The sequence below is a fragment of the Cucurbita moschata genome, unplaced genomic scaffold (genome assembly GCF_002738365.1).
Source record: "Cucurbita moschata cultivar Rifu unplaced genomic scaffold, Cmos_1.0 Cmo_Scf00064, whole genome shotgun sequence".
Lineage (NCBI taxonomy): Eukaryota > Viridiplantae > Streptophyta > Magnoliopsida > Cucurbitales > Cucurbitaceae > Cucurbita > Cucurbita moschata.
Genome location: NW_019268580.1, coordinates 409,478 through 427,008, shown reverse-complemented (window position 1 = coordinate 427,008; position 17,531 = coordinate 409,478). Strand labels below are relative to the sequence as shown.

The 17,531-nt window shown below is 36.9% G+C and overlaps 4 protein-coding genes across 4 annotated transcripts in view; all 4 read right to left on the bottom strand.

Moving 5' to 3' along the window:
• Positions 1 to 1,512: 1,512 nt before the first annotated feature.
• Positions 1,513 to 4,650, bottom strand: LOC111437693 (F-box protein SKIP8-like). Its single transcript, XM_023075781.1, has 3 exons — positions 3,834 to 4,650; positions 3,272 to 3,468; positions 1,513 to 2,298 (listed from the first exon to the last, which is right to left on the bottom strand). Exons 1-3 carry the CDS (start codon positions 4,317 to 4,319, stop codon positions 2,040 to 2,042), a joined length of 942 nt encoding a protein of 313 aa, XP_022931549.1. The 5' UTR covers positions 4,320 to 4,650; the 3' UTR covers positions 1,513 to 2,039.
• A 367-nt stretch (positions 4,651 to 5,017) lies between these two features.
• LOC111437604 (probable inactive ATP-dependent zinc metalloprotease FTSHI 1, chloroplastic) lies at positions 5,018 to 11,838 on the bottom strand. The gene is made up of 15 exons (XM_023075646.1): positions 10,926 to 11,838; positions 10,766 to 10,853; positions 9,694 to 10,128; positions 9,518 to 9,571; positions 9,369 to 9,434; positions 8,658 to 8,753; positions 8,444 to 8,572; positions 7,934 to 7,986; positions 7,404 to 7,599; positions 6,928 to 7,042; positions 6,585 to 6,859; positions 6,040 to 6,123; positions 5,827 to 5,939; positions 5,497 to 5,746; positions 5,018 to 5,408 (listed from the first exon to the last, which is right to left on the bottom strand). Exons 1-15 carry the CDS (start codon positions 11,648 to 11,650, stop codon positions 5,199 to 5,201), a joined length of 2,889 nt encoding a protein of 962 aa, XP_022931414.1. The 5' UTR covers positions 11,651 to 11,838; the 3' UTR covers positions 5,018 to 5,198.
• A 555-nt stretch (positions 11,839 to 12,393) lies between these two features.
• Positions 12,394 to 14,973, bottom strand: LOC111437583 (GDSL esterase/lipase At1g71691). The gene is made up of 5 exons (XM_023075617.1): positions 14,595 to 14,973; positions 14,301 to 14,428; positions 13,741 to 13,980; positions 13,073 to 13,328; positions 12,394 to 12,988 (listed from the first exon to the last, which is right to left on the bottom strand). Exons 1-5 carry the CDS (start codon positions 14,938 to 14,940, stop codon positions 12,759 to 12,761), a joined length of 1,200 nt encoding a protein of 399 aa, XP_022931385.1. The 5' UTR covers positions 14,941 to 14,973; the 3' UTR covers positions 12,394 to 12,758.
• A 994-nt stretch (positions 14,974 to 15,967) lies between these two features.
• The window catches only part of LOC111437582 (dynamin-related protein 5A-like), a 7,399-nt gene continuing 5,835 nt past the window's right edge, over positions 15,968 to 17,531 (bottom strand). Inside the window, exons 14-16 of the mRNA XM_023075616.1 lie at positions 16,743 to 16,971; positions 16,452 to 16,591; positions 15,968 to 16,363 (exon numbers count right to left, since the gene is read on the bottom strand). Coding sequence (XP_022931384.1) covers positions 16,235 to 16,363; positions 16,452 to 16,591; positions 16,743 to 16,971 — 498 coding nt within the window. The 3' untranslated portion in view covers positions 15,968 to 16,234. The remainder of the gene's footprint in view (positions 16,364 to 16,451; positions 16,592 to 16,742; positions 16,972 to 17,531) is intronic.

The window sequence follows — 17,531 nt, the reverse complement described above, 5'->3', positions numbered from 1 at the left end:
AAAAAAAAAAAAAAAAAAAAAAAAAAAAAAAAAAAAAAAAAAAAAAAAAGCTGACATGTCCGATTTGGCTTTTTAAAATATTGGAACTTTCTCAACGATGTAAATTAATATATATATAATTGTTAATTAGAAAAATAAGTTTATACATAATCAAAATTAAGACGTAATTAGGTGAGATTTTTAACTGTAAAGTTTAAATAATTACAAATTTTAGAGTAAAAACACAAAATCGACCCTAACTAAACGTTTTAATATGCTAAATTAAGCTCAAATTCACACATGATATAAGTTGAATATGAACCCTTTCATGGCTAATTCTAACCACTACCTTCTTGAACTATGAGGATGGTAAGAACAATTGGATCAAAATGGTAAATTAGAGACCAATTATAAAGAAATTGCTAGATTGCAATATTATAAATTCCAAAAGCGGTACACGAACATAAATAATTTACTTTGAGTCCACGTATTCAAATTTTCTTATTCAAGTTCTTGACTTTTCCATTCAAGTTTTCCCTCAAGATTTTTAAAACGCGTATGTTAAGGAGAAGTTTTCACACCTTTATGAAAAATGTCTTGTTTTCCTTCCCAATCGATATGAGATCTCACATACCTCAACGAGTCGTTTTTGCCAATATTGGCAGAGGCTTCAATCCTCCCTCCTTTGGATGTAACCTCGTCGATGCTTTGTCCACGCCGCTTATATCTGCCACCGGATGCTACAAATCCAGGACAACGCTGTATTTATGCCATTATAGGCCACCAACCAAAACCAGGGACTGTTGTATCCTCCCCTCTCAATTTCTTCCCGTCCACAGGCCTTGCCTTATACCCTCTGTTTATAAAGCAATGGAACAGAAAACAAGCTCTTTCTAACCCATACCCTTGGCACCAACATTATAATAACATCAGCCAAGCAGAACTCAGATGATAACAATTTAAGTGAAAATTACTTGAAAACAAACGTCCAGATTGATGGTTTGAAGAAAACCCCAGATGTGGTTTAAAATGAACCTTTCAATTCCCTTTACACACTGAAATACACGCCCTTCAATAGGTACGAGCAAAGAACTAAAGAAATGGAGAACATTCAACTCTGAATAGGGTGCCAGTGACTATCAATGCTGAGCCACATCTTCTCCGGTGCCGGCTTGTCCCTCAGCTAACTACACCAATAGGATTTATTACGACCAGAGGGAGCCTGGAAGTTGAAGGTGAATTGTCTAGTTGATGAAAATCGAAGTGAAGTCGTGGATCGATGGGAGGGGGTGGAAGAATGGATCTTGCTTAGGTGCAGGAACTGAGAGAAGCGCAGTTCCCATGTGTGTGTGCGCGGTGGACACGGGAAGATAGGGCAACAAAACGAAGCCCATGGAAATTGGCTTCAAATAGAATACAAAACTATTGATATTTAAAATGATAATTACTATCTTATTCACTACAAAACTATATCATCATGCAGACCGATGCTCAACCTCACTTCACCGACAGAGATTTACCCATGGTCGGGCATTGCAGAACAAAGAAATCTTTAACACATTTGCATTAAAATTGTTCAAAAGTTCCTATTCCTTATCCTTCCTTTACAAAGAGTTACTGAACAAGTGATGTACCTGTCAAGGTGAAGGAGTCAATTGATCATCTCAATAACAAGCCTTAAGAAATTCAAGTACAGACATTGGTGAGTTTTGTTATGACTCCTTCCATTGCCGGAAACGCATGCACAGCCATTTGAGCATTGGGCATGGATCAAGCTGCGGAAAAATACTTCTGAAGTGATTGAACTCTTGAAAGCTCTGAACCAACAAAAAAATTAGGGACCAAAAAGGAAAAAAAAAAACAAATTTGAAAGAAAAACGGGAGTAATGAACACAGATCAAGCAAAACTGAGGTTGGAAAAGTTAAAAATGGTGTTGTTTAAGAGTAATCGACAAGAAATCTTTCTTTTAAACCTTGCTTCTGCTACCAGACACCGCCCTATCTTTGTACCTCCTAGTATTGTATACTTTTTCCATTACTTCTCTTCTATCTTCTCTCAGTTACCCATGAACCATTTGTTGTTCCATCTCGCCAACAATGAGCATCACGGAGCTGTGATGATGCACCATGTACCATCGACCATTATGGAACTCATAGATGTTAGTCACATTGAATGGCCCTGTATCCATGTCAACGTAGGTTTTCATGCTAACCCAAGCCATGTCTGTAAGCACACGAGCCCGTACATCACGGACCTGAAAATTAATCCCTTGTTCCCAATTGAATGCAACCTGCCAACTTTGAATTACGGCATTATACCTGTTGACAAAGAAAACCCAATCATTGTAAGTACTGGATTAACATATATAAACAGTCTTTCCCAATCAAGTATATTTGTTGATATAGCAACTTGACAAGTTCAATATTCAATTCCTTCAACATGGTTCAATCTAAAGCTAATAAGTGTTTTTGTTGATCGTTCCAGCACCCATCCACCCACCCCCAAATAAAAAGATCCGCAGAGGCAGAACGATAAAGCTCCACATACTTAAAAAGTTAGGCAAGTTAATTTATCGTCATATATCATCTATTCTAAATTGAAGTTGAATATTAATACAAGTTTCTACTAAACTTGGTATGACCCGAGCGAATTACAAGCATCATTCTTCAGTATCTCACTAATCATATAATGTAGTTACCCATGCAAATGACCAAAAATCTTTCCCCTTAGAGAAGCACTTTGGATATGGCCAGATTCAAAGAACAAAGTCCACAATGCAGCATTGGTCCACCACAACTAGTTGAGGGCCTTGTGGCAACCTAAGCACATGCTGCCCATCTTTCAGCATATAAAGAGGGCCTTTCCAAAGAAAATGAGAAATTTGTGCAAAAATACGAGGAAGACCCTTTTATCCGAAATCTCATAAATTGCTCTATCAAGTGATAGTAGAGAGTAGAGACACAATGTCTTCTGTATTGCCAGTCTCAACATAGTACATAAGTTACTATTCTCAAACGTTCTTATATAAAAAAAACTTAAAAATCAAGAAATTCAGATAATCCACAGCACCCATATGACAGCAATCATAAGCCTCATGTCATTTCTAAAAATCCCTTATATATCACCTTCTTCTCAGTAAAAAGGCTTAGAAAATGTAAATATCAGATGAGGAGACCAAAAAGTGTCTCTAAAATATGCAAATGCAGGAAGTGTAACGTGTTTGATAATTTAATTGGCCATATCAAGCAGCAGTCAGATATCATGGTAAAAAAAAGACAATAAGGTAAATACCCGGAAAAGAATTCTCCTGAGGCATGAATACACTTCACATAATCTGCATTTAACCAAAAATGACTCATCGCTTGAAGAGACCTGTCTCTGATGATGTTATAGAATTGGGCATTGATATTCATAATTGTTCTTGTTGCAGCATAATATGCCTTCCACCCGTTAATTGGAGTTACAGTATCCTGTTCCAGTGTGAAGTCCTAAAAGATTTCATGGGAAATGTTGTCTTAGCCCCAAAGAATCCTAAATAGACTTAAGCATCTAGAACAACACACAAAAGTGGTGGGGAGCACAGAGATGGGTCTTGCCAATTCCAGAACTTCGGCCACAAGCCATCAATTGAAACGATTTCATTATTTGAAAGATAAGAGTTAATAAAGTCAGTTCGCTCCCCTCCAGAATTACAAAAAGATGCTGACTATGGTAGCACAAGTTCGAAACAAATAACACTACATTCCATTCGTGTTTCTTCCCCGTCACTCATCTTACAGAAGAAAAATAAATTACCATAACTCCATCAGTTCAGGCAAAAACCGTACAAAAGAAGATTAAACCGAACTCGTACCTTATGATAAAGCGCCTTCCAGGCACTATCATCATTCGCGGCTTTCCGCATCAAGGAATTAGTCATGGACAAACGACACAGGCTGGGATAATCCAAGTAACTAAGAGCGTGCGTAGTAATCTCCGGGACCAACTGCTCCATCATCGAAGCGCCCGTCTGCCGCTCCGTTACAACAACCGGCGCCTTCTCCAGCACTTCCACTGCACGACCGTTCAAATAAGGCATACTCGTACTAGTCGAAGAAGTAATCTCAGCCCTGGGGTTCAAACCCCCAATAGCCACACCACCGTTAAGCGAACAGGTACAATTAAAATTCCTCGTACCCACGCCCTCCAATTGTACCGTTTTCGTCCTTCTAATGTAAGGAACAGAAACCAATCGAACGGCGGCGAAAAGAGCGAGAAGAAAACAAAGAAAAGTAACAATCGCAGCTATAGGAAAAGGTTGGGACAACAAGGCAATTGTGGCAGCAGAGGCAATCTCCATTCAAACGACATGAAAGCCTCTATATGACGTTCAGCCTCACAGAACATGAAACCCTAAGAAATTTGTCGCGTCGCGTCGCGTTTCAGCGGAAGGTGTGTAAACGCGCCGTCGCCGTGAGAAGCTCAACTGTGCAATAGATGGTCAACCATGGAATTTGGTACATGAAATGTGTAGGCCAGCGCCGGAGATGAGTTTCAGGAAATGATCTCCGGTGACGGAATCGGAGAAGCGGAAGAAGGAGGAGGAGGAGGTGGAGGTTTTGGGTTAGTGACCCGTGAATGGTATCGTAACAGACCCAAAGGGGAAAATTTCCAACGTGTGAAACTTGTCTGTCAGTCAGTCTGTGTATCGAGGGGGTATTTTCGTAATTCCTCAACTCATTTTATTAAAAAATGTATTTGATTAATTTCATTAATTTTTATATGGTATATTTATTTAATTCTTTGGAGATAATATCATACACCTTCTATTACTACAACTCATACCTATTTTTTCTTTTTGAAAATTATGCTTTTTTTTTTGGTTGAAAAGTCTTATTTACTTTTTTTAAAGTTAAACTTTAGCCGTAATGAAAAATACCTTTCATTGATCCATTATTATATAAATTAAAAAAAAAAATTGTTAAATTGCAAATTTTAAATTTAAAAAAATTAATTAATCACTCATAAATTTCTTAAAAAATTGAAATTTCAAATTTAAGCGCATTTTAAATATATATAAATATGAAAAGTTTACCTATGGAATATATAATATTGAGATAAGAATTACAAATTTTACCAACGAGCATTTGCTTAATAAAAAAAATGAGAATTTAAAGCAAGCAGCTATTGCAAGAACAGGAGGGGGTTGTTAACAAGGGCATGGAGCCATACGTCTTTCTCAGGCTTCACTAGTCGACTGAGGAATGGCAGCATACTCAAAATCCCGTTCTTGTTCTTGTTCTCGTTCTCGATCTCGTCCTCGTCCTACAAATGGAAGGCTTCCGGGGTTTTCCTCTTGCAAAAGAACGCTAATGGGTGTTTGGGGAGGGTAATTGTCGAGAATGAAGTCGATTTCTTCTCCAACTATTTCCTCCTGATTGATAAGAACCTGCAATTCAAATTCCAGGTCCAAGAAAAGCCTCAAGGTCAGAAACGAATCGCGATCGTTTTCAGACACACACGGTTGGATTATCTACCTTTACAGCTTTAAGCAATGCTGCATGGTGCCTCTGGAGCATAGCCAACGTTCTATCATACGTGTCACGTATTAGCTCTTCAGCTCTCCGAGCGACTTTGTCGTCTAAGCTTAAATTCAGTGGGGGTTCGATTAGATCGTAGTCATCGTAAAGGGAGCCTTCGAAATCCAACCTCGGACCAACAAACTGTACACTCTTCCTCCATGGTGGTGGTTCCCCATGTATCACCATGGGATTCTCCAAATTCCAACTACAGAAGAGAAGCAACCATCCATGTTAGCGAATGACGTGCATATAAAATCACTTCGAAATCAAGGAACGTTAACTGACATCGTTAAAATTTTACGAGCAAGCCAAGAAGCATCAGCAAGATAGCCAACCGATGCCTTTGACGTGTCCCGCCCGTAAATAACCTCCTCTGCAGCCCTACCTCCAAGTAAAACCTACAAAACGATGAACATTTGTTTTAAAAGTTCCAGAAGATAAAAAAGACACACTAAGGTATAATCTAAAGTGGCATGCTCTTTTTTTATGTTAGCGAACCTGGAGACGATGAAGTAATTGCGGTCGTCGTTCAAACATGTATGATTCATCATCAAGCCGACGAAACACAACTTGTGACAGTGTCTGTGGAACATAATTTTTCTTCAATGAGAATCCAATTTCATTTAAAAACTAAGGCTGCTAAGCCAATAGAAAGAAGAGATAAGATAGATATCCACCCACAAGCCAAAGAGCTTATAGCAAGGTATTTCAGTTAGCATTTGATCACAAGATAACAGCTATTAAAAGACTCCACTTCTTCTAAGCTCAAAGAGCTCACACTCAAACTAAGTATCGTAATAAAAACCCAACTGACCCACATGAATTTTCAGAATTACAGCCCTTTGGTAATAAATTCTTCCATTCGTATGAATGTGGAAACCACCATGAGCATGTCAAAAGGTACAAACGCTTCGGGGGAATGGGTACAAAGGTATAAAACAATGAAAACGGTTTGGAATCAAGTCTTAACATGTCAGTTTGGCACCGGTGAAACTTAAGTCAAATTGATCACCGTGAATAAATAAGGAAGCGTTTGAACGGACCTGACCACGAGGGATGATTGAAATGCGATCACAACATTCAACTTTTGCATTCTCATATCTCCTAAGCAAATGTGAAATCATAGCAACGCCCATTTCTGTGGTAGCTCTCCGGCATTGTCCCTGATGGCCAAGCTCTATGCCGACACGTCTTGGTCCAACAGTGAGCCTGTCAACTGCATCGTTCATGTCCGACTGAGCAATAGATTCATGCCCTTTCCTCACAGCAACAAGAGCAGCTTCCTGGACAAGTTGAGCCAACTTTGCTCCCGTCCAACCTGATAATTTGATGTCATCTCAAGAAACCAAGTTACAGATCAATATAAAATGTACAAAGAGAACGAACCAGGTAAGTTCTGTGAGTAGATGCTTAGATCAACAGAGTCTGACATCTTCACTTTGCTTGCATGAATTTTCAAAATATCAAGTCTCCCTTTCACGCCCGGGGGACGAATTTTTATCTATGCAGGAAAGAAGGTATTCAGCAGTAGGGACAAATAAGATATAGAATCATAAACACGTGTTGTATACCTTTTATGTATGTTTGTAAGTATCAACGCATAATATAACACTAGCAGGGAAAATTTCTTTGCTTGCCAGGGGAAAATATATTTAAAAGCATTAGAAGCTCATCATCATGAATAATCTTTTAATTTGAATGTACTATAATTTCTCTATTAACAAGAAATGCAGGTATTCAATAAATGATTTCATGTCTTAAAAACAGTTCATTGCAAGAATATTAGAAAAGCACTTGATTTCTTTTTGTATTCGTTTCACAGACAGAGAAACAAGCAACATTCATGAAGTGAAAAATTGAACCTTTCGATCGAAACGACCAGGTCGGAGAAGTGCAGGATCTAACAGATCTCTTCTATTTGTAGCAGCTAAAAATATAACACCTTTTCCAGTATCAAACCCATCAAGCTCTATGAGAAGTTGGTTCAATGTGGTTTCCCTCTCTTGGGTGGCTGCATTGTAGAGATGATCGGTAGATTCTTTGAAAGTTCCCTGACGCCTGAGACATAACAATTTTAAAGAGAATGAAGACAGTTGAAAATAAATTAACAGAATAAATGACATCTAATATCCTCCAATAAAATGGGGTGTTGGGCCACACTCCTCGCATTATGCTCATGAACACCCACCCCACTAATTCTTAGAGAGACTTCACTAAGTTATTAAGTTTTCAACTTGGGGGCTTGAACCCCAAGCCCCCTTGATCTTGGAGGGTATCTTCAAACATCCCAAACACTTACCACCATCACATAATATGACAGGTCATACAGCGTACTGTATTAAATGCAATCAATTATCTAACTAAAACCAAAAAAGTTCAACGTCGCCAATACCTAGTTGCCAAAGCATCAATTTCATCAATGAAGATAACCGATGGTTTGTTTACCTGCGTATAGATAACATAGACAAGTGACTTCAGAAATAATCTACAGCTGAAGCTCTACATTCAAAGCTTCATGCATAGTTATTTATTGACAGGAAATCTGAATGGAGCATTGTTCAAATTCAAGGCATTTTTTCATTTCTATAGGCCACTCAGAAGACCCCAACTTTCTCCACTAGCCAGACAAATTACAGATTAGCCAATGAAGCAAACTGTCTAAGCTTAAAAACAAAAACATTATACAAGGACCTATTTGCTTATCAGTTAATGAGCTTCCAAAATGATAATCAATGAGCCAAGAGAAAACATATCATTGGAGAAGTGTTTAAGTTACTTTAATTCATGGCATGAAACTCAACTTATTGAAGATAAGAGCGTAATAGTGAAAATTGTATAACTAAGAGGATACTTCATACAGTCACTAGAAAAGTGCCCAGGTGCCAAGAATTGAAGTAATCACCTTTGCTCTCTTAAACAGATCTCTAATACGAGCAGAACCAACACCGACTAGAACTTCAACAAACTCGGACCCAGCCATTTGGTAAAATGGAACACCAGCTTCACCAGCTATGGCCTTGGCCACCAACGTCTGAAACATGTGGCTGGAGTTAAACATGTGTAAATGAATATTAAACAAATCAAATATTTCAAGATCCAGAGAGAGTGAAACTAACCTTACCACAGCCAGGAGGTCCTTCCAGAAGAACTCCATGAGGAGGTTTTATTCCTATCTCGTCAAATAATTCAGGGTTTTTCAAGTATCTCACCAGCTAAACAGAATAACAATAAAAGAAGTAAATTCACCACTTGATTAAACTTATAGCTTCCAAGCAACAACAAATATATCTATGTAAATCGTTTAAATAATACATTCAGATAAGAAAGCCTATCAACCAGACACAAAAGTAAAATCGTACTGAAATTCTTGAATACTATAGGAAGGAATGTAGTTTTTTCAACAATTGAAGTCTTTTTTTTTTTGGTAACTTATATTTTTTTTGTCATTTTGCATGATTCCTCTGTTCTTGATTCGTTTGTTGCAAGCTTGTTTTCTTTGATATGCCCTAATAAAATTTTGGATTTTCATTAATTCTAAGAAAAATATAGTTGTTATTAGTATCGAGATATCTGTCTTATGAGTCCCATCTCCAATCATTCCCATTTTCCCCCCTTCCCTTGCTTCTTAATCTATATAGAAGGAAAATAATAACAACGAGCTTGGCACTCACGTTATAAGCAAACAGAAGAGCTAAAAGCGAAAGAAAGTTCCACATGATGGTTCAAATTTCATCAGAAATATTACGATAATTGTGAAAGATCCCATTGTTTCTTTTGAGCACAAAGAGGGACAAGGGTGGGCAAGGTTTCAACTGATGGCTAAGTACCTCTTGGAGTTCCTCCACAGCTTCATCAATTCCAGCTACATCATTGAACTTGACTCCGGTTGAACCCTGCAAATTTTCTTGCAACAGATGATGCTTAGGATTTATCCTTTACTCTAAGGGTACTATAAGAACATGAAATGAGTACTAACATCAACACGAGCTTCTGCTTTGGAGCGTGAAAAATCAATCCCTTGCCAAAGATCCTTCATGATACAGAGAGCAAGAAAAAGATAATATTTCATAAACTTTTATCAAAAGTTGCAAATGATGTAAAGGCGTGGAAAACAACAACAAAAAATGGAAAAATGAATAGAAAAGGACATACCCACTTTCGGAAGTTCTTTGGCCTCCTTGAAAGTGTAAAGCGAAGAAGAAGAACCATTATCACAAGAACGAGAACAATTGGTTTTAAAATCTCAAGACTGGCAGAGATACCACCAAAAGTATAAACCTCATAAAACTTGGCAAAAATTTCTCCATCATCAAAAAAATGAACAACATTATCCCGAACTCTCTCAGAAATGCCAAGGATCAGACCATGAAAAAGCTTAACAAATGGTCTGAACATTGGCCATACAACATAAGTAACAGTAAAAAAAACGAAACTGGTAACAGCAAATACAGCAGAAGCCAGGAACCCTCCAGCAACAACTGCTGCAGCAGCCATTGTAGCAGTCACTACTCCAAGCTCAACCATCACTCTGCTAGATATGCGAGCTGCTAAGGGATGAGGGTAACCAGGCAGTTTTCCTACCCAAGACTGTATCATAAGAATCAAGGTATCAGGAAAGATGAACATAAAATCTTCTAGCCTATTTTCTTATTCCCTTATGACAAAAGGAAATAGAAAATAATTTTTATTGTAAAGAAGGGGTAGACCATATATGATGAAATACTCTATACAAAAGCTAGGATAAAGAATTCCAATTGAAATACAAAATCACAAGAAATTATCATTCTGATTAAAAAATGTGCATATTATTTTGTATAAGTAAAAAACCCCACTATTAGTATTTCGATGAATGAAGAAAACTTAACAGTGTATTTGGTATGATATATGTCTACTTTTCGCACCGCTACTTCTGTATTCCCCTTCGTCCATCTATTTGGGCCCCAAAAATATGCATGAGGTCGTGATTATGATAGTGAAGAACAAGATATTCAGTCATGGCAAGTTCTATAGTGAATGTGAATGATAGGATTTCTAAACCTGCCTGCCAGCTCTCCCTACCTTTAAGGCCTTAACCAAGAAGGAACACTACAAACTAAAATTCCTCACGTAAAATGGCAATTCCTAATAGAAATGGAAAATATTAAGCTTAGAGAGATTCTGCAACCTAAAAACCCCATACTCAATCAGTCAAAACTAATGCTAGTTTAAGAAATTAATAACCTACCGAGGTAGTATACGTCTCAATTTCGTACTGCGGACCTGTATACTGCTCCAATACTGTTTGAGCTTCACTCTCACTAAGCCTTAACGCCCTGATCAAAGCATATTGTTAGGACAAACGGAGTAAAAATGCTGAAGAAAGGATGAAAGCAAGTCGAGTTTACCATTTAGTTCTTTGCAAGCTCTTTTCACCTGGAATTTCTCTTAAATCGACAATGAAATCTCTGAACCCGTCGATATAAGACGCAGCTATACGTTCCTTTGAAGTTAACAATTTTACTTTGCCGCTCTCCATGGCTTTCAGAAAGTCCTCAAAGCTCATCATTGGCAACGCCTCAAGGTTTCTATCAAATTCTTCTTCCTCCGATAACTCTATATTGAAAACCTGCTCAGGCACATAAAGCTTCCCTTTGTACTCCCTCAAAATGTCTTTCAAATACACACTCTCACTCTTCGTTCCACCCTCATTACGACCCTCAATTTCCCCCTCCTTCGAATTCTTTCTCGAACTCAACCACTTCACCACGAAATCAAACACACCCTCCTCCGATTTTCTAATCAAATACTCTTTCTCTTTCAACGTATACAACTTATTGCCAACTAAATACCGGGGTTCCAATTGGCTGGGATTTTCCTTCAAAACTTTGGTTACAAAATCATCTCCGGCAGCTGCACCACCACCGGAGGACTTCGACGGTAAATCCGAAGAATTCGAAAGCGCTAAGCAGAGAGCAAACCTGTTTCGGTGAAGAAACAACAATGGCGTTCTGGGATTCCGACTGAAATTGAAACGCTTAGCTTGTACATGATTCAGACGCGGGGTGGGTTGAATAAAGGAAGATTTTGGAAGGAAAGCCCTCGGAGATAGCAGTGAATCAACGGAAGCCATCAATGAAGAACAAAAGGGGAATCAAATATTAGAAAGCTTTAATGGTTGAAGTGAAAACCATGAGAGAATTTCGATGGAGAGATGAGGAAATAAGTTCCACTTCTCTGCTGGGTGCAGCTCGAAAGATTTATCGGGAAATCTGAGATAGGAAGAGGTTGAAGGCGGGTTTTAGTACATGGTCTGCAATTTTATTTTATTGTGAATTTTGTACTCGATGCCCATATTAGCATTTTACCTTTTTTTTTTTTCTTAATTTAAAATCACTTAAAGAGTTTTTAAATTCATTACTTATAATGGTGATGGTTGAAAATTTATCTTGAATGTTCGAGTGCAATACATGATCAAATTTACTATGATGTTATCGCTAATCAATGAAAATTAAAGAAAATAATATTTTTTTTAAAGATTAAACATCCATCTCAAATATAAAAAATAAAATAAAATTTTAACAAGTAAAAATAAAAATTGTGAAAAAAACAAGCATAAAACTAAAGTCAATATCGTACTAAGGTCTTAGACACAAAAAGTACCGAGTAACTTATTAAAAATTAATAATTTATTAAACCCAAAAATTAGAAACTCGATAATATATTAGATAGTCATCCATGTTTTTGATAAAATATCATCACTAGCTCAATAATTGTACAAGCCCATTCTCTTGTCGATTGGTCTTAATAAAGAGTGCTCGTGTTTCCCACAAAAGAGTTGTGTTTAACGTGTTTAAGAATTTATTGAATACAAGATTAAAAACTTAAAGATCTAATTCACAATAGGATAGACAGCAACAACCTACGATACGCGATCACATCAACTATTTATCCCGTTTAGTTACTTCCGATGTATAACTATGGTTCCTCACCAATCAATCGAACACTAAAGAAAGGAAAATGACTAGAAATCGAACTAAAAAGATGAAGGAAAACAAGGGCATACAAAAATAAGGAACAAAAAGGAGCAAGCAAGTATATAGCATTTGGAATTGTATTAGTCTATTTATATGTCAATGTTTCCTATCATTACTAGACAAAGGCAATATGAATGGTACCGGGTATTACGTTGAATGTGTTGGTGCAGCTTTGTGAATGAACACGTCTGGCCAAAGTGCCACTCAGCCTTGGGAGTTTATCACGTCCTGCAAATTCTTTGGATAGCACATTGTTGTGTGGAGGCCATTCCACACGTTGTCTGCAAGAATGGCATTCACTGCATCTGTTGGATGGAATTGATCCCACCAGATATGATTAGAAGCATTTCTGCAAGCCATGAGCGGTGAGATGCACAAGATCCAACCATTGTAGCGACCGAACCCACAACAAGCATCAGAAGTTACATTGAAACCTGGATGAAAACAGAATGACACAATGAGAGGCAGATTCGGTTCATGATGAAAAGAGTAAAAAGAAGTTAGATTGTGTCATTCACCATAACGTTCATGGTTCTTCAAAATATCCATTGAACCTTGCAGCAAATCGCAGAAGATAATACTTAAATCAGGCAGCTCCATGCCCAGCTCCTCAACTATGTATCTCATGGCAAAGTTGAACTCCATGACCATGTCATTTATCTCCTCAATACACTCTCCATTCTCACTGCCGTATTGCCATAAGTAAAATGGAGCACATCCAATAGGTGCCAATCCCATTACAACAATTCTCCTAGCATTCATGTTATACAAGTTCTGACCACGAACACAAAATCTTTCAGGAAGGTTTCTAACAATTCATAAATTAACACAAAAATTGAACATCTGTGCAGGGCAGAAGCAGCACCCAAAATACAATTCGGGGTTAATTCCCAATATCTAAGATGATTCAAGAACTCAAAAATTTGGAAAATGAAAATGTGTGAACAAAAACAATATCTTGAATGTCAAGAGATGCCATCATGGGTCCGAGGAAATTGTTGGTGCCTTAAAAAACCCATGATGGCATCTCTTTGCCTTCAAGATATTGTTTTTGTGCACACATTTTCATTTTCCAAATTTTGGGCTCTTGAATCAATAAGAACCATTAATCAAATATCCATATATGCTAGCATTTCTTCCAGCTTAGATTAGAAAACTGATACAATAAGAACTATTAATCAATCACCTTGATTTCCTGTTTGATTGTGGTTGCCAGAAATTGGTTAAAATTCCATGGAGGGTAGAGATTTTGCACACGCGATATATTAAACAGATAGTAATGGATGTAATCGTTGATTCCAATTGATATGTAAAAGACTGAATCGGAAATGTGATCAGCAGCAGCATTCTCGCCCATAGTTAGAACAAACTGCTGAAAAGTGTCCATAAATTGCTGTATTTGCCGTGTAAAGGAAATGTGTTGGCCCTGTCACAAATGACATTTCAAAAAAGCGAAAGGAATCCATAATACCATGTTATACTTCCATCTCCTTAGCGGTTAATGCGACAAATGATGAACAACGATAATATCTACCATCTAACTAAGATTACTTAATACGTTATGAATAAAATACTTTGTAACAGAACAGAATATTCAAATGCTGAAAGAAATTGAGATCATCGAACAAGTCAATCCATTCATCGAAGCCCTGGACGTTTGATTTGAAACTATTCCGTTTGCATACATATTTTATAGATGGTTTGAATCAATTGATATGGCTAGTTGAAATTGAAGAAAAGAAGTACCAATTCGGATCCACTGGTGAAGATAACTCCAGCACTAGCTGATGCGTAATTCACTCCTTGAATCATATCTTCCACTGCTCCAGCATGCCCGAGATAACTCGGAACAAACGGAAGTCCAAGACGCTGGGCTGAAAAGCGGAATAAAAAAATAAAAGATCAACTCAGAAATTCGGAAATCACGAGACAAAAACGAAAGAAAAAACTAAAGAAAGAAAGAGATCAAACATAATAAGAGAAACGTCTAAACATCATGACATAAACCAAAAAAAAATCAAGAAAGTAAAGTAATAATACCAAGAAAATCGACGGGAATTCTTCCATTACAGAACCTTCCAGTAGGTCTGTGCGTGTCGAAATCCCGACCATAGGGAAGGTGATCGGCGCGGGCGAAGGTTCCGAGGAAATTGTTGGTGCCGCAGTCGACGGTAGAGTCGCCGATGACGAAAAGGGCGGGGACTAGAGAATTCGAGGGCGGCGGAGCGGCGGGGAAAGTGGGAAAAGATGAATTTGGAGGGGTTGTGAAACCGTAAGGGGTTGGCGCCAAAGGATTGTGAAGTTTGGGGATTATGAGAGCTGTTGATGGAAGAAAAATGGAAGAAATGAGGATGAAGATGAGGAAAATTAGCAGATTAAGCGCCATTAATTTGACATTCGGAGAGAGATCGTACTTGAATTAAGCGGGAAGATAACGGCTTCAACCAAACTGCAATCACAATGACAAAAGTTCAAATTTTCGAATTCCTCACTTATAACTTTTAATTTTCAATCAATTTTAATTTTTTTTTTAATTTACAAATATGGTGAACTCAAAATTAAAATTTAATTTTATATCTATTAAATTAATTAACTTTTAAGCCCAAAAAAGTTTGAATTACAAAAACACATAATTAAAAAACTATTATTATGGCCAAAAAACTATTATTATGGCCAAAATAGGAGCTGTTTCTATTTTAATTTTTATTATCGCAAAATTTTTCGGAGGAGATCAAGGTTTCCACTGAATTTTTTTCCCATATTTTTATTTGTTTTTTTTTTTTCATTTTGAAGAATTTTTAATGAATATATATATATATATATATATTAATATAAATTCTATTTTTTGAAAATGTAAAACATCCTAATAAATTTAATAATATTTTATGAAAAAAATTATTTCTTTATTTTGTATCTTAATATGGATACTTAAAAGTGAGCAAGCTCGTTTAGCTAAATAGGAAAATTTTCTCTACTCTCCTCTGACCCGTTTAGCTAAATAAGAGAAATCTCTCCACACTCCTCTAACCCGTTTAGCTAAATAGGAGAAATCTCTTCACACTCTCTCTTTTGTTCTCCATTTAAACAAGAATTCACACCTTGTAAAGTCCGAACCCGTATTGATATACTAAATTTGAAGTAATCAACGTCATCAATTAACATAAATCCAAAGTTTAATTTATAATTTCACCCATGATTTACATATATCAAATGTTTTTTTCATTTCAAAGGGCATGAAACCCAAACGTATTAATACCAAACAAAATCTAATGTCTTGTCATATCCTTTGGAACATTGGGTAATTGGAGAAAAGCACTTTGAGGTACAAATTGTTGCTTTGCTTACCTTATCTGAGAGTGTTTCAGCCATCAGATCCATCTCCAAAAGAGAGAAGAATCCCCTGTGAAGTAAAATTCAAAACAAAGAAAAAGAAACGCAGGTATCTCTTCGTATAATATTGTATAATTGTCGTCCAGATATTGGTATCCATATTACACCAAGGGGTGTGTCGAAGAAAGATGGCCAAAATCACTTCTTTATATAGCGTCTAAAATTGAATACAACAAAATCAGCTTATCCACCTAAACTTCTTCTGCGCAATGTATGAATGAAAAGAATTGTGCTGCCATCTTACCTCCCAGATTCTAGATACAGAAGAAGATATCATACATCTAACAATCTTACTTCGACCAAGCAACCGCGTCAATTTCTGCTTGCGCGCTTCTGTATAACTCCAGCCTCTTTGCTAGCGCAGTCCGACGCTCCATGATCGCTGGATCCTCGTTCAATAATGATGATAGGCGCTTTTGCTGCAGAGGAAATACCAAAGATGTAATTCGGGTAGAGCGAGGCAAATTTGGAATGTTTGATCACAAGGAATGAGGGGAATTATTCTACCTCTAGTTTTCCCAGGTCGGTGAAAAAGTGGTCGAGGAGGCTTCTTTTGGCTTCTCGTACTTGACAATAAACAATGGACTTCGGAATCGAGTTTCGTAAGGTTGCACAAACCATATGGACATAAGATAGCACTGTTGTTCCTGTATGTGCCACAAGAAGATACATATCATTGAACATATTCAAGAATTTAAGTACCAAACATGTAAAATAAATGTTACATAAGAAGAGCATAGCACGTGTAGAAACAAAATTGTAGGGTAAGATACTTTAATTATATAGTTGAAGACCTACCAACACGCCTTAAATACGAGTCATTGTATCGGTCAAAAATTGAATGTGTAGGGTTGCCTCCCTTTTCAATATCCTGAGGAAGCTTCCGGAAGAAATCAACTGTCAGGTAGCTGGACTCCATATCTACAAGGAGAAGTGATGCTTTCTTGCTTTGCTCTCTCATTCTTTCAAGTGATTCAATAGCTGCGTTTCCCAACTCCACTCTAAGACCAGGATACTGCTTTAATTCCTGAAAGCAGCAAAAGAACACTTATGAATAAGATTCAAATAAAAAACGCAATCTTATGAATCAGAAACTGAGGATATTGTCATCAGCCCTGCCTTAAGTAATGACAATTAAGGTAGGAATGAGAATTAAAGACAACAAGGTTCAACTCTGATAAAGCAGCTCAAATTAAATTTGAACAAATTCTATAACACTAATAAATATATAATAACCAAGGATGGGAGGAAAGAATTTTCCCCTAAAAAACCAATCTAGAAAGTAACGACAATAAAATTTGAAAATATTGCACATGATAAAAGATTGATTAAACAGCGTTTGACCATTTCTTGCACGTATTTTAAGGCAGTACTTCTCATGAACGGATTTTTTGGTGCAAGACAAAAAATTATTTAATCTACTATATTCTATGCAGAACTTCTTAAGTTGGAGACCACCAAACCAACAGCAGTAAGTCATGACAGACTGAAAAAGCACGGAACATGGTTCTGATTAAGAGTATTAATGTAAGATTAAAAAAAAAAAAAAAAAAAAAAAAAAAAAAAAAAAAAAAAAAAAAAAAAAAA

Coding starts and splice junctions, on each gene's coding strand:
- LOC111437604 (XM_023075646.1), bottom strand. CDS start 11,650: ATGGCTTCCGTTGATTCACTGCTATCTCCGAGGGCTTTCCTTCCAAAA. Junction 7,043..7,403: donor CTGGTCGTTTCGATCGAAAG/GTTCAATTTTTC, acceptor TTTCCTGCATAG/ATAAAAATTCGTCCCCCGGG. Junction 6,860..6,927: donor CTACTCACAGAACTTACCTG/GTTCGTTCTCTT, acceptor TCAAATTATCAG/GTTGGACGGGAGCAAAGTTG.
- LOC111437693 (XM_023075781.1), bottom strand. CDS start 4,319: ATGGAGATTGCCTCTGCTGCCACAATTGCCTTGTTGTCCCAACCTTTT. Junction 3,469..3,833: donor GGAAGGCGCTTTATCATAAG/GTACGAGTTCGG, acceptor GAAATCTTTTAG/GACTTCACACTGGAACAGGA. Junction 2,299..3,271: donor TCAGGAGAATTCTTTTCCGG/GTATTTACCTTA, acceptor CTTTGTCAACAG/GTATAATGCCGTAATTCAAA.
- LOC111437583 (XM_023075617.1), bottom strand. CDS start 14,940: ATGGCGCTTAATCTGCTAATTTTCCTCATCTTCATCCTCATTTCTTCC. Junction 14,429..14,594: donor AATTCCCGTCGATTTTCTTG/GTATTATTACTT, acceptor TCCGCTTTTCAG/CCCAGCGTCTTGGACTTCCG. Junction 12,989..13,072: donor GAAGAACCATGAACGTTATG/GTGAATGACACA, acceptor GTTTTCATCCAG/GTTTCAATGTAACTTCTGAT.